The 16,161-nt window shown below is 40.2% G+C and overlaps 1 protein-coding gene across 1 annotated transcript in view; it reads right to left on the bottom strand.

Annotated features, from left to right (window-relative positions):
• The window catches only part of BPNT2 (3'(2'), 5'-bisphosphate nucleotidase 2), a 42,906-nt gene extending 27,350 nt beyond the window's left edge, over window positions 1–15,556 (bottom strand). Inside the window, exon 1 of the mRNA XM_037167658.2 lies at window positions 14,891–15,556. Within this exon, the coding sequence (XP_037023553.1) occupies window positions 14,891–15,277 (387 nt within the window). The 5' untranslated portion in view covers window positions 15,278–15,556. The remainder of the gene's footprint in view (window positions 1–14,890) is intronic.
• Between the last annotated feature and the right edge of the window lie 605 nt (window positions 15,557–16,161).

Genomic DNA, 16,161 nt, shown 5'->3' with positions numbered 1-16,161 from the left:
CAATTTCAGTCCCTTGTGGTCAGAGAAAATGCTTGGTATGATTTTAATATTCTTGAATTTGGTGAGGCTCCTTTTGTGTTCTATCATGTGGTCTATCTTTGAGAATGTTCCATGTGCATTTGAAAAGAATGTGTATTTAGCTTCTTTCGGATGAAGAGCTCTGTATATATCAGTAAGTCTATTTCATCTAGGGTGTTGTTTAATGACGCAATATCTTTGTTGATATTTTGTTTGGAAGATCTGTCCATTTTTGATAGTGGGGTGTTCAAATCCCCTACTATAATTATGTTGCTGTCAATATCTTTTTTGAAGTCCTCTAAGATTTTATATATTTGGGTGCTCCTATGTTGGGTGCATATATATTTACGATGTTCATGTCTTCTTGGTGGATTCTTCCCTTGAGTATTATGAAGTGACCTTCTGGATCTCTCTTAATGGCCCTTTTTTGGAAGTCTATTTTGTCTGATATGAGAATTGCTACCCCGGCTTTTTTTTTTTTTTTTGTCCATTTGCTTGGAAAATTTTTTTTCCAGCCCTTCACTTTTAGTCTGTGATGGTCTTTTGTCCTGAGGTGGGTCTCTTGTAGGCAGCATATGTGTGGGTCATGCTTTCTTATCCATTCAGCTATTCTGTGTCTTTTGATTGGAGCATTTAATCCATTTATGTTTAAGGTTATTACTGATAGGTACTTATTCATTGCCATTTTTGTACCTGTGTTCTTCTCTGTCTCTCTTCCTTCCTTTCCTTAAAGCAGTACTTTTAGTATTTCTTGTAGGGCTGGTTTGGTGGAAGCATATTCTTTTAGACTTCTTTTGTCTTGGAAGCTCTTTATTTGGCCTTCTATCTTGTTTGAGAGCCTGGCTGGGTAAAGTAGCCTTGGTTGTAGGCCTCGGGTTCTCATTACTTGGAATATGTCTTGCCATTCTCTTCTTGCTTGGAGTGTTTCCATTGAGAAGTCAGTAGCTAACCTTATTGGGGCTCCCTTGTATGTTACTTCTTTTTTCTCCCTTGCTGCCTTTAAGATTCTCTTTTGTCTTGGAATTTTGCCATTTTAATGGTGATGTGTCTTGAAGTGGGCCTCTTTGGGTTCCTCTTGATTGAGACCTTCTGTAATTCCTGGATTTGTATGAGTTTTTGCCATGAAATTAGGGAAATTTTCTCTCATTACTCTTTCAAATACGTTTTCCATCCCTCGTTCTTCTACTTCCCCTTCTGGTATTCCTATTATTCGGATATTATTACGTTTCATATTGTCTTGCATTTCTCTTAATCCTTCTTCATTCTTTCTGAGCCTCTTTTCCCTTTCCTGTTCTTTCTGTGAGATGCTTTCTACTTTGTCCTCCAACTCACTAATCCGATCTTCTGTCTCATCGACTCTACTTTTAATACTTTCTACTGTGCTCTTCAATTCGGAAATTGTATTCTTCATTTCCTCTTGACCCTTGCTAATAGTTTCCATTTCCTTTTTCATGTTGATATAGTTTGCGGGGAAATCGTTGCAGCTCCCTTGTAGTTTCTGGTAACTCATTGTGAGCTCTTTGAACTTCCTGATAACCAGTGCTTTGAATTCAATATCTGATAGCTGACTTGCCTGTATTTCATCCAACATTCTTTCTGAGGGTTCCTCCTTCCCTTTCATTTGGGGATTGTTTCTTTGTCTTCCCACTGTTTGTGAGACTCTTCTTGTTAGCCTCAGCTTCTTAGATTGATCTTTTTTGACTCCCTGGGTTTATGGTGTGAGCTTCTGTGGTGGAATGCCTGTGAAATTCAGTGGTGCAGTCTCTTTAGGTTATCCTGTCCTTCTCTGCTTCCACCTACTCAAATATGCTGCAACTTGTGGCTTCTCTCCTACAGCAAAGTGAAATTTGTCTCTCTTCTTCTACTGTTGGGAGGCTTCTTCTATGGGTCCAGCTCTGGTCTTTTCGTATTTTCAAGTTGTTTGTGTCTCTTGAGGGTAAAAGAAAGAAAAGACAAGGAAAGAAATAAAAGGAAGGAAAAAAAAAAGGAAGGGGAATGGAAGAAAGAGTGATAAGTTTGGAAAGAAAGGAAGGAGGAATAAAATGGAAAATCCGAAAAAAGAGGACAAAGGTATTGAAAGATAAAACAGTAATAAAATTTAAAAGAAATAATAGATTACTTTAAAAAAGCAAAAAGATAAAGAAAAGGAAAGGAAAAAGAAAAGTAAAAAAAAGAATAAAAAGAAAAAGAGAAAGAAAAAAATAAAATAAAATAAGATTAAAAAACATAAAAAGAAAACAAACAAACAAAAAAAACAAACAAAAAAAAGTCGCTTGGCCAGAGGCCTACAATGGGGAACTAGGACTTCCTCACAGTGCTCTTTTCCCAGGGGTTACCATTGTGGGTTGGGTTGCGTTGAGGGGTGCATGGGCACCTGCGCCAGCCAAGTTGTCTGGTTCCCATTGGATCGAGCACAGACCTGCCCCTCTTCTATTGGGGGACTCCAGGCCCTCTGCCCAACCTCGGGTTCGCTGCCAGGCTGGGTGTGGAGCAGAGGGGGAAGTTGTGTCTACTGGAGTCAGAGCCCCACACTGTGCCTATCAGATCTCCGGGGCTGGCGCCCACAGAGTCCTTGGTTGGGGCCCTTTGTCCTCAGCACCCTCTCTGCAAACTCTAGCAAACAAGTCTCTCCTGGCACCCAACCTTGCTTGTCCAGAAAGGGAGGGAGTTGAAGATCTCAGCTCTTTCCCAAGGACCCCTCGGGAGGCCCAGGGCTTCCAAATAGTCAGAGGCAGATGAACCGGAAGCCGGGAGCCAATCTGAGGGCTGGGCGCCGACCTAGAAACACTGGGCACACGTCAAGGCGCACTGCGCGGTGTGCACTGATCCCCCGAACTCTGCGCTGCCTGAAATCCCTTCTGCTCCTCTCTTTGTTTAGGTCCCTTGGCAGGCCCCAGCCAAAAAATCCTAGGGAGGGAGCAGCACGGGGTACTGGTCTGGGCACTGAACGTTGGCCCAAGCTAGCCAGGCAATTGCCCAGATATAGATACAGTGCGCACGGGGTGCTGGTCCCCCTAACCATGTACTGGCCAAAATCCCTTCAGCTCCTGTCTTTGTTTCGGCAGGCCCCAGCCTTCGGACGAATCCAAAATAGGGAGTTGCACAGGGAACTGGTCCAGATCGCTGCGCGCTAAGCACTGGTCCCCGGACTGTGCCCCCCCCCCCCAGATCCCTGCTGTTCCTCTCTTTGCTCCGTCCTGGAGACTCTACTGTACCGCTGCTCCCCCCTACCTTCTGGTTCCTCCATGACTGTTGAGATTTCTGGTCCCTTATTTTCATATATGCTGGGCAACTGCTGGCTTCCTGGCTTCTCCTCCACCAATCAGACAAGTTTCTCTCCCTTGTGTACAAGGAACTGGAATCTGCTGTCCTACTCCGTTGCCATCTTGAAACTCTCTCATCACATCTTTTCATGTCTATGGACCATCTGTATATCCTCTTTGGAGTAATGCCTATTCAAATCCTTTGCCCATTTTTAATTGGGTTGTTTGTTTTTTGGTGTTGTTTTGTTGAGTTCTTTATAAATTTGGATATTAACCCTTTATCAGATGTTTTGGCAACTATGTTCTTCCATTCTGTGGGTTTTTTATTTTGACAATTTCCTTTGCTATGCAAAACCTTTTCGGTTTAATGTAGCCCCATTTATTTTTTCTTTTGTTTCCCCCACCTGGGGAGATATATCCAATAAAATATTGCTATGAGCAATGTTCAATATTTTTCTGTCTATATTTTCTTCTACAATTTGTATATCAGGTCCGTCACTTAGTCTTTGCTCCATTTTTAATTTATTCTTGTGTGTTGTGTAAGAAGGTGATCTAGTTTCATTTTTCTTCATGCAGCTGTCCTGTGTTAAATATTAATTGACTATAAAGGTGTAGGTTTATTTTGGGGCTCCCTATTCTGTTCCATTGGTCATATTTCTGGGTTCTCCCCTTTGTTCCATTGAGCTATGTGTCTGTTTTATGCAAGTACCATGCTATTTTGACTACTTTGGCCTTATAGTATAGTTTGGTATTAGGTAGTATGATTCCTCCAACTTTGTTCTTTCTCAGGATCTCTGTTGCTATGGGGGGCCTTTTGTGGTTACATATAAATTTTTGAAGTATTTGTTCTAGTTCTGTGAAATACATCATTGGAATCTTGATAGGAACTGCAATGAATCTATAGATTGCTTTGGGTAGTATGGGCATTTTAACGATATTAATTCTTCCTAACCATGAATAAAGTACATGCTTCCACTTATTTGTACATTCCTGAATTTCTTTCTTCAGTGTCTTATAACTTTCCAAGTACAGGTCTTTTACATCCTTGGTTAGGTTATTCCTAGGTATTTTATTCTTTCTGTAGCAATTGTGAATGGGATTATTTTCTTTTATTGGCATGTAAGAATGCAAATGATTTCTGGATATTAATTTTGTATCCTGCTACTTTCCTGAATTCACTTGCCAGTTCTAGTAGTTTCTTGGTGGAATCTTTTGAGGTTCCCTATATACAGTATCATGTCATCTGCAAATAAGACGGTTTTCTTTCTTTCTTTCCAATCTGAATGCCTTTAATTTCTTCTTGTCTGATTGCTATAGCTAGGACTTCTAGTACTGTGGTGAATAACAGAAGTGAAAGTGGACATCCTTGTCTTGTTCCTGATCTTAAGGGAACACTAGTAGTTTTTGCCCACTGAATATGATACTGGCAGTGGTTTGTCATATACAGCCTTTGCTATGTTTAGATACATTCCCTCTAATCCCACTCTGCTGAGAGTTTTTCATCATAAATGGGTGCTGGATTTTATCAAATGCTTTTTCTGCATCTATTGATATGATCATATATTTTTTGAAGCTTTTATGTATTTATTTTAGAGTGGGGAAAGGAGGAAGAAAGAGATGGAAACACCAACGAGTGCTTGCACCTCACATGCCACCTGCTGGGGACCTGGCCCACAATCCAAAAATGTGCCCTGACTGGGGATCAAACCACTGACCCTTTGGTTCAAAGGCCGGTGCCCAATCCACTGAGCCACACCAGTGAGGGCTGATCATGTGGTTTTTATCCTTCATGTTGTTTATATGGTGAATTACTTTTATTGATTTGTTAATGTTCCCAGAATAGATTTCAGCTGATCGTGGTGTATGATCTTGATGCATTGCTATACTCAGGTTGCTAATATTTTGTTGAGGATTTTATAGCATCTATGTTCATCACGGATATTGGCCTATAATTTTCTTTTTTTGTAATGTCTTTAATCTGGTTTTCGAGTTAGGATAATGCTGGCCTTGTAAAATGAGCTTGGGAGCCTTCCTTCCTCTTGAATTTTTGAAGTAGTTTAAGGAGAGGTGTTAGCTCTCCCCAGAATGTCTGTTAAAATTCACCGAGGTAGCCATCCATCCATCCAGGGCTTCTGTTTGTTGCAAGTTTTTTGATTACCATTTCAATTTCACTAGGTGTAATCTGTCTATTCAGATTCTCTGATTCTTCCTGATTTAGTTTTGGAAGCTTGTATGTTTCTAGGAATTTTTCCATGTCATCCAGGTTGTCCAGTTTGTTGGCATATAGTTCATAATGTTTTCTTACAATCGTTTGTAGTTCCTTGGTGTTAGTTGCTATTTCTCCTCTTTCATTTCTGATTTTAATTATTTGGGTTCTCTCTTTTTTTATGAGACTAGTTAAAGGTATGTCAATCTTGTTTATTTTTTCAAAGAACCAGTCTTGGATTCACTGATATTTTATATGGTTAAAAAACCATATAAACTCTTGTTTATTTTTACTCTGATCTTTATTATTTCCTTCCTTCTACTCATTCTGGACTTTGTTGTTCTTTTTCAAGTACCTTTAAGTGTAAAGTTAGATTGTTTATTTGACTCTTTTCTTGTTTTTTTTTGAGATAGGCCTATTATGCTATGAATTTCCTTCTTATGACTGTTTTCTTGTGTCCTACTGATTTTGGATTGTTGTCTTCTCATTTTCACTTGTTTCAAGGTACCTTTCAATTTCTTCCTTGATCTTGCTATTGACCCATTCATTGTTTAATACCATGTTATTTAGCTTCCATGTCTTTTATAAAATATTTTTAGTAGAGTGTATAGTGAATACCCTAGTCACCCATTCATTTGTTCCTTTATTAATTTAGCAAATGTTTGCTGATTGCTTACTATATGCTAGACACAGTGCTAAGTCATTATATACAATGGTGATGAATGTGAAAAAAAATCTGTCTGCAGAGCTTAGATTCTAGTGAAGAAGATAAACAATACACAAGATAAGTAAGCAAACCATGCTGTAAGCTGGAGAAAAGAAAGTAGGGCAGAACGGAAATTGTGTTGTAGGAGAGTAGAGGATTTTACTTTAAGATAAGGTTGCTAGAATTATTCATAATGGCTCCATACTGGAAAGTACCAAATGTCCATCAACTGATGGATGGATCAACAATGGAATATTAATTAGCCACAAAAAGAAATGAAGTAGCGATTCACACTGTAGTATGGATGAACCCCAAAACATTATACTAAGTGAAAAAAAAGACACAAGAGACTATATACTGCATGATTCTGTTTATGCAAAAAGTCTAGAACAGGAAAATCTATGGAGACAGTAGATTTGTGGTTACCTGGTACAGGGTGTATAACAGCCATCAGCATAAACAGGCACAGAGATAATATTAGAGTGATAAAAATTATCTGAAACTGTTAATGATAATGGTTGCACAACTATGGAAATTCACAAAAAAATACTGAATGGGACATTTGAAATGGGCAAATTATATGATACGTAAAATATGCTGCAATAACGCTGTTTGTTTTTATCTAAAAAAGGCAACATGGGAAAGGTGGTATTAAAGTGAAGATTTAAAGGAATGAGCCTAGCAGGCATCTAAAGGATGCACACTCCAGCCCATGAAATAAAAAATAAAGGAGGCAAGCATGGCTAGAGCAAGTGAGCTAAGAAAGGAGCCAGAGATGAGGTCTTAGGTCAGGAGTAATGGAAACCAGGCGATGGAGGGCCCTGCAGTAATGACACAGAGTCAGCTGTCCTCCATCATAATCACTATTAACAATGGCCAGGGTCTTAGCCATTGTGGAAAAGCTAAAGAAGGGCAAGGGGAGAGGTACGAAGATTAGAAAGGAAGAAGCAAAACAGGCAATTGACATTTGATCATTGGAAGAATTCAGAAGAAATTGTGGATAAATTCTAGAACAAAATGTAGCCAAGTTGCTAGATATAAGGTAAAAAAATTATCAATGTACTGCATTTTTATATATCAGCAACAAATATTTAAAATATTTAACATAAAAAAAGAAAACCACTTACAATGACAGCAGAAATAAATTACCTGGCAATAAGTGTACCCAAGATTTTCAAAAACATGATCAAACAAATATATTAAAGACATTAATGCTTTTTTTTTTCTCCAGTGATGTGCTATAACTTGACCCTCTAGCTCCCAGAAAGGTACTCTTGTCCATGAGTAACATCCAAAATCTATTTTCTGTAAGGGCATAACAGTAGAAAACTCCTCTTCTGCCATCTTGCAGACATCACTTTAAAGTATTTTGGTTTTAGAGCCCACACTTTTAATGAAAATGTTAGGCCAGTCAGATGAATGAATGTAAGAGTAGTAAGAGTATCACTGTGCAAAAACCATAGAATAAACTATGTGCCAGTATACTAAGAAAATTCTGGTTTAAACTGCCATCTATCCCTTACTTGGATTCCTATAATAGCCCTTGATTGTTCTTGCCTCCTAGTGCATTCTGATTCATTCATTCATTCATTCATTCATTCATTCAACAACTATTTAATGACTATATATTCTGAACTGCTTTGGGTACTGGGACATAATAAAGAACAAACCAGACAAAAATAACTGCTTTTATGGAGCTTCCCCTCTCAACCCGGCAACCCACCATCTTCCTGAAAGAGATTAGAGAGATTATAGACTCCCTACTTAAAACCGCCTAATGATTTCTCATTACACAGGGAAAAAATCCAGGCTGCTTACTATCGTCTACAAGGCAAGTCCTGGATGATTTGACCCCAACAACCTTTCTCTATCTGCACCCTTATTTACTGCACTCCAGATGTACTTGTTTTCTGGTCACTCCCTTGACCTCCAGGCCTTCATATGTGTACTATTTTGGTCGTATACCATACTTTTCCATGTATAATGTGTACTTTTTGCCCAAATTTTTGCAGGGAAATATAAGGATGTGCATTACACATGGGTAGTACTTGAAATATCTTGTATCTGTTCTTGTATTTTGTAACTACTTGTTACATAAAATTTCTTGTATCATAATATGTTCAAAAATAAATGCTAAAATTCCTTTATAATACAAAAAAGTAGTTAAATATAAATAAGTAAATAATCAAATTAAAACAAAAGATTTTCCCCCTAAATGTTTGGTTGAAAACAGGAAGTACATTATACAGGAGAGCACACTGTACAAGGTAAAATATGGTAATACTTTTCTACCAAATCTCTGCATGATGATCTGCCTCTTATCATTCAGCTCTCAGCTGAAATGACAGACAGTGCCTCAGAGTGGCCTACGCTGACTACCCATGGCCACAGCAGGATCTTCCCACATGTTCTTTTTTTTATTTCTTCAAAGTCCTTATGAGTATGAAGTCAACTCATTTGTTTACATGTTATCTGTCTTGATCAACTGGAACACAAGATCTGTGAGTTCAAAGACACAGTTTCTCCTTCATTACTGTGATAGCCCCATCCCTACTGCCTAAACCAGTGCCTTAACAATAGATGCTAAATAAATACTTCTTGACTGACAACATTATTCTTCACTAATGTAGTTTCATTTTTCTCCACTACCTTTTCCACTTAAATCTACTCTCCCTCCCACATCACTACTGCCTATCTGTACCAGCCCTCAACAAAGAATTAAAGAATAAGAAATCAATATTCCCAAACACAATTAATGCTCTTTATATGACAGTTAGGTTACTTTGGGGTTAAAGAGGGTTTTGGTTAATACCTTAAGAAGGTACCATTCACTGCATTTCTTCATAGATTATTAGATCTTAATAAATTTTGGATATAATGCTTTACACTGCAGGTAGTCAATAACTATTTCCAAAATGGGTAACATTGCTCTACTTGTCTTATTCTTTTACCTTTTCAGAAGCCTTTACTATCAACTGCTACCTCTCAAATATAGCCTTACAAATGATTAAACAGGCTCTAGTGTCTCATATCTTAAAAACAAACATACCAAAAAAAGAAAAAAGTCCATTGAACCTTATTTTAACCCCACATAACACCCTAGCCAAGTTCCTCAGGAGCACAATTTTTGAAAGACTTACTGTCTCCCTTTCCTTCCTAGCATCTTTTTTAATTTTGCTTCCTTCCCATCAAGCCACCAAGCAAGCTCTCACAAAGTTCACCAATGACCCACCCACATATAGAACCATTATTAAGAATATGTGTACTATCATCAGACTCCAGCTCCTTGATTTACAGAGCATGTGACTTCCCTAGGATAGTCACCTAATCTTTCTGAGCTGTAGTAACCCATTGCTAAAACTGGATGGCAAATATATCTCCCTACAGGGTTCTCTGGATGAAAAAGAAAATTTACTTTTCAATGAAATAGAAAAGTAAAACAGTACAGTGCTTAACACTGTAGGGTAAGTATTTAATAAATGTTGGCTGCTATTACTCTTGTTAAGTGATTCCTTTCAAGTCTTTTTTATCCTCAGTCAAAGGTCCTTATCTTCTACTTTCACACATCCTTTCACTAAGCAATCCTGTCCACAACTGGTTTCAATTAGTATCATAACACTGAGGACCTACAAATTTGTATTTCTAATTCAGAAATCTCAGGAGTTTCAGACCCACCTATATTCAACTACCTCCTTAACATGTCCCCTTGATCATACCAAAGGCATCTCTAAATTGACCCAGCACTCTTAATCTGCCCCCTGGTACTTGTCATGTCATCCCTCATTCTCTTTCAACAACAGCAAAACACCAGTTGTGAAAGTCAGAAATGGAGGAGTCATTTTTGACTCTTCCCTGGACATTTTCTCATATCCTTCCACATCTAACTTCTCTACAATGATAACTCCAATTCAATGTATCATCTCTCACTTGAAAAAGCCTCTTAACTGATCTACCCCCCTCTAAACTATTGTAAAGCATCTATCCTGAGTCCTTCCAATCCTTTGAAAAACTGTTAAGAGTATACTTCAGTTATACCTTTTATAATACCTTATATATAAAATTAGACAGACCTGAGATGATTCTCAGGGTATTAAGTAAATCTCTATGAATCTAAGATTATTCTCTAGCTGTATATCCTTCCATAAATTATTTAGCCTCTACAAGCTTCAATTTATCTGCAAAATGGAGGCAACGGTGCTCACCTCCTGTCTTTTCAAGAATAAATTAACAGTGGCAATAAGAAACTTAATTAAGTGCTTGCCACTTATTGAAGACTAAGTAAGTGTTAGCTATTGAAACGAGCTGAGTATAACTTTTCTATTGCCCAAGTTCTGGTGCTCATGTCTCATCCAGCCTATTTTAAAATTATCCTAACCAGTCTCACACACCTTCAAATGCCCAAAGCCAAAACAAAGTATGGCACACTTTACCTGACTTTTATTATTGAAATAATAGTCAGGTAAATCTTTTAGTACTCTAGGATTAAACTAAAGATCAGGCCCAAACTTCTTTAAGCTTGGCATATGCTATAGCTCTGGTCTACCTTCCTAAGTTCTTCATGTGCTTCTGATTCAGACTCATCAGGCTACTACCGCAGCAACTTTACTACTATTGTAGTAGATTCATACTACAGTACCACCTCAAATAGATCTGCCCATATAATTTGGGATGTTCTTCCTCTGCCTGCAATGCTTATTAATGCGCTGATTATCATATACTAGTCATCTCAACTTTAAAGAAGAGAAAACTGTAACTCAAAGAAGATAAATGACTACTCAGAATCACCTAGGCTAGAGACTGGACAAGATATCAAAGCAAGTATCTGCCTTTTGACTCAGCAATTCCACTGCTAGGATTATATCCTAATAATCCTGAAACACCAATCCAAAAGAACCTATGCCCCCCAATGTTCATATCAGCACAATTTACAATAGCCAAGAGTTGGAAGCAACCTAAGTGCCCATCAATAAATGAATGGATCCAAAAACTATGGTACATTTACACAATGGAATTCTATGCAGCAGAAAGAAAGGAGCTACTACCCTTTGCAACGGCATGGATGGAACTGGAAAGCATTATGCTGAGTGAACTAAGTCAGGTGGTGAAAGACAAATACCATATGATCTCACCTTTAACAGGAACCTAAACAACAAAACAAACAAGCAAAATATAACCAAAGACACTGAAATAGAGAACAGGCTGACAGGGACCAGAGGGAAGAGGGGAGGGAATTTCAGGGGAAAAGGGGAAGAATTTACAGGAACAAGTATAAAGGACACATGGACAACAACAAGGGGGGGTGGAAATGGGATGGAGGTGGGGAGCACTGGGGGGGGGGGGGCTGGGATGGGAGTAAAAGACAGAAAACTGTACTTGAACAATAATTAAATTAAAAAAAAGAAGTTAAGCTCTTCTAGTGAGTACTCCCATCCTAAAGGTCAAGGAAGGCACAGATACAAGCTGCTCCTATCAGCCTGGAATACTATGCTTTATCTTTAAATCACTGTCAGAATTCTTTCTGATGAAGTTGAGGACAGGAGCCCCTCAAACACAGAATTCTCTTTTCTTTAAATCAAAACTATAAGTTTGTTCTGTGTTTGCCTGCACCACTCTAAGAAACTATCTTCAGCCTTCATTTTCATCATTATCCACAAGGATATGAGATACAGGTCATACCAATGCCATAGTTACTATTATGGTCATACAGTAAAATCAAGCATAGCTAATATGTTTAGAAAGAGAACTGTTGCACTGAGGACTCTCCCAAGCTTCCTAACATGAGAGGTTGAAAATAAAAGGAAATCCAAAGATCCTAGGCCAAATTTGATTTTTCTTAAGACAACATTCACTTCTCTAGAGTACGGCTTCTCAATAAGGGCACAAGTTGTAAAATTAGGGCAGGTAATTTCTTGTTATATGGTTCTTTATATGCATTGTGGGTTGTTTACCCTTTACCCACTCGATGCCAACAGCATTCTAACTCCCAGTTGTGAGTTAGAATCACCACACTGCCAAATGTCCTCTGGGGGCAAAACCGTCCTCTGTTTAGTGCTCTAGAGTAACACCTGGTATGTCATTTTTTCTGAGAGGGGAACATTAAATTGGAAAGCTTCAAGCACCTTACTCAAGGAAGTTATGGGAGAAAAGAAAAGAGACCTCTATCCATTTGCACAGGACACCATTATAAAAGAAAAGAGTAGCTGTGGCTTCTTGATGATAATTTTCCACAAGGAAATAGAGTAGGATTCAATGTATGTTCTTTACCAAAAATTTCAAGTGAGGCTTCAAAAACAACCAAACATTTTAGACTGTGCTTTTGGATGTGGAGGAAGGGAGTGAAGAAAAGAATCTATGATTGCCCTGGCTGGTGTGGCTCAGTGGATTGAGGGCCGACCTACAAACCAATGGGACGCTGACTCAATTTCCAGTTAGGACACTGGCCTGGGTTGCGGGCCAGGTCCCCAGTGGGGGGGGGCGAGAGGCAATCACACTCTGATGTTTTTCTCTCTCCATTTCTAACTTCTCTAAAAATAAATAAATAAAACCTAAAAAAAAAAAGAATCTATGACTGAGTCTCTACTTATACAGCTATGACTTTTGGCCTCTAGTGTAACAACCTAGTGACAAAAGGGGGATAGTTCATCATGACACTATCCTACATTGCTATTGCTATTGTATAAATGAACATAACCGCCACTATTTCTTCAATCACCATCCAACATGCACACTAAAGATATACATGCAAATGTTCAAACAATCCCAGGAAAACAAAAAGTTATAAAAGACAGACTTAAACAGCTACAATGCCAAGAGCTTAGCTTTAATGTTTCATAAAACACAGCTCACTACCCTTGGTGGCTATTCCCTTACTGTTTGCTATTAAGTGAGAAAGCAAACAAACTCAGGATCCTGTGGTAATTACCCAAGACAAAAGCTTTGGCAGAGGAAGAGTGGGGTGGTGTTTGCATGTGAACACACATCAACATCCAGATTTACACTTTCAATATAAGAATATTTTTACCTTTACCTTAACTTAAACTCTGCTTGCTATATTTCACTATTCTTGGTTTCACTTTTTCCCTAGGAAACCATAAGTTCTGTGTTAAATATTCATCTATGCGCCCTGGCTGTGTAGATCAGTAGGTTGAGTGCAGGCTGTGAATCAAAGGGTTGCGGGTTAGATTCCCAGTCAGGGCACATGTCTGGGTTGTGGGCCAGGTCCCCAGTGGGGGGCATATGAAAGGCAACCAGACATTGATGTTTTTCTCCCTCTCTTCCCCCTTGCCCCTCTCTCTAAAAATAAATAATAAAAATCTTTAACTAGCCTCCTATAAAAATCGAGCTGGGATGAAAAGTAGATAGTTGATATAAACTGTAAAGTGTCATAAGCATCAGATTTCCCATCTGTAGAGTGGGCATAAATAAAATTTACTTAAAAGTTGCTGTGAGGATCTAATAAAGTCCTGTGTGGCCCGTATTTGGGCACCTAGCATACACTCAGTACATTGTTACTATTGCTACTGTTACAACTATTATACATCAACCCCTCTGAAACTCTTGTTTATTACAAAATATCTAGGGAAGAATGCTGAATTTTAGAAGAGAGAAGCAAACACGTATTAGTCTGTGATAAAGTGGGGTATGGTTAAAAGAAAAAGTAAAGATGTGTGTTTTGTTTGAGAATTCTTCTATCAATCACATCTGTATTCAGCAGTTAATATGAAATTCAATACTCCTTGCCACTGCAAAAAAAGAAGAAAAAAATAGAGGAAGAAAAAAACACACAGGAATAATAAGACAGACCAGAAGAAGGGTTACTCATGATATGTAATTCTACAATGACAATACTCTCCTAACTCACTCAAGAACAACTGTATTAAGGTCAAATACCTTCCAGAGAAGCCCAGAGTTAGATTTCACTGTTTATCTAACTAATTAAATTCCACTGGAAACAATTTTTCTTCCAAGTAGTTAAAATGTCTGAATTTCCCTAAGAAAATATCAATTCCTTACCAGAAATGTATCCAAGGGCAAGTACTTCTCAATTTTTATTTTATGGGGCAATAACAGATAGATGGTTGAAATGAAGTTGCTGAGAAATATACTTCCAAACACTGCTTTAAAGGGCCTCCAAAATGTGTGGTATTAGGAGGATCCTGATAATGACAACTACAGTTAATTCATAAGCATCCAGCCCACAGAGGCCAGGCAGCAACACTTCCACAGTTGCTGGCCTTCAGTTGGCTCCTGGTAGGTACATCGGCCAGAAAACATGTATTGTACAGTCACGAACGTTCCAGTACTTAAATCAATGAAAGCTAGAGGACCTTGGGGGTTCTAGTGCAATCCCTTTCATTTTACAGAAGAGCTTAACCTTAGCATTTTGATGTGAAAGCTCTCCCACACCCAAAGCTCCTGATCCCAGGTGCATATGCCAGAAGAGACCAGGGGAGATGGACCCTGGGTCACACTGCCTGCAATCCCACCTAGCTCTTCCAACTGACTGTCTGTGTGACCTTGAACACCTAAAGTTCAGCGTCTCACTCTCCATCCACATCTGCAAAATGGGAGCCAGAACCCCAAGATCTAGGGCGGTTGGGAAGAGTTTCCGTGATGAGCCACGTTCCAAAGCTCCCGAGTTCCCGGGCCTGAGCGCTCGGCCCGCTGTCCCCCTGGCTCGGCGCTCGCGGCACCCACCTGCACATTTGGGAAGGCCGTCTTGAGTAGGTAGTACATCTTGCGGTTAGACAGTACGTCCCCGCTGGTCATCTTGTCGTCGGCTCCCTCGCGCGTCTTCCCCTTGGACTTCTCCTCCAGAACGTTGCTTTCGCGGACTCGCCTCACTTCGTCGCCACCACGGACGGCAGCTAGCACGGACACAGCCAGCATCTCCCGCAGGTCCACGGTGCCGCCCTCAGCCACGGCCACGGGTCCCGCCGCACCACCTCCAGGCTCGCTGCCCAGGCCGAAGAGACTGAAGCGACCGGCCAGGAAGCCCGAATAGAGGTGGTAAAGGACGCCGAGCCCCAGCAAACAGAACACGGCCACCCCCAGGGGGGACAGGCGGATGCCCATGGGGGCCATGGCGCCAGAGGCTGGGCGCTCTGGACCGCGGCCTTCAAAGGCCTCCCCGCGCACGCGGCCGCCGCGCTCCCGGACCAGGCACCGCGCGTACTACACCGGCGTCCGCTCCCCGGAGCCTGCGCGCCCCATAGCTCCTTCCCGGAAAGATGAGCCACGCCGCGAAGCACACCTTCGCAGTCCCGCGCGCCCAACTCCCCTGGGCGGCACAGCCCCGACTCCACTGCTAGCCAGCGGGTGTCCAGTCCACGTTACCCAACTGCCGGGAGGTGAAAGGGTAGCGTGGGTGTGTATCCGGGTTACGCAAAGGGGCGGAGTGAGAGTAAGGGGCGGGGCAAGAGGGACTTCTCCCTTGGAGCGGGGCAGGCGGCTACGTGCTCTTAGAGACGTTTGACTGGCTGCCGCTTCGTTGGGATTCCGCGTTATTTCGGTTTTCAAATCACTTCTGGATGTGGCGAAGCTATGCTCCACGCAGGAAAGGATAATGAGTGCCTTGTGAAAATGTAATCTACCTTTGAAAGCTAATGTATGGCTGAAATAAAGCCACATTGACAGTCTTGACAGTTGAAGAACGAAGGAAAATTAGTCATATTGAAAGAGAGCTGTAGGCTTTTTTCTTCAGCGCTTGCCTTTTTAACCGCCTCTGCGCTCTTGCAGGCAGAACAGGAGGTGAGAGGTGACCTGAGGAATTTTACTTGCTTCTTTATTCTGTTGGCATCTCTTGTAATCTAAATGCTTATGCATTTATATCGTTATGCATAGATATCGTGCATTACCTCCACTTGACAGTATCAACCATCCTCTATGTCAGTGATTTTTAACCTTTTTGTGTGGCACACCAAAATATATATTTTGCGGATCTGACCCCCCCAAAAAGTTTAATTTTG

This window comes from Artibeus jamaicensis, unplaced genomic scaffold (assembly GCF_021234435.1).
Source record: "Artibeus jamaicensis isolate MK-2021 breed Jamaican fruit bat unplaced genomic scaffold, CSHL_Jam_final scaffold_916, whole genome shotgun sequence".
Classification (NCBI taxonomy): Eukaryota; Metazoa; Chordata; class Mammalia; order Chiroptera; family Phyllostomidae; genus Artibeus; species Artibeus jamaicensis.
The sequence above is the reverse complement of the archived record's forward strand: the minus strand, read 5'-3'. Positions and strand labels throughout refer to the sequence as shown.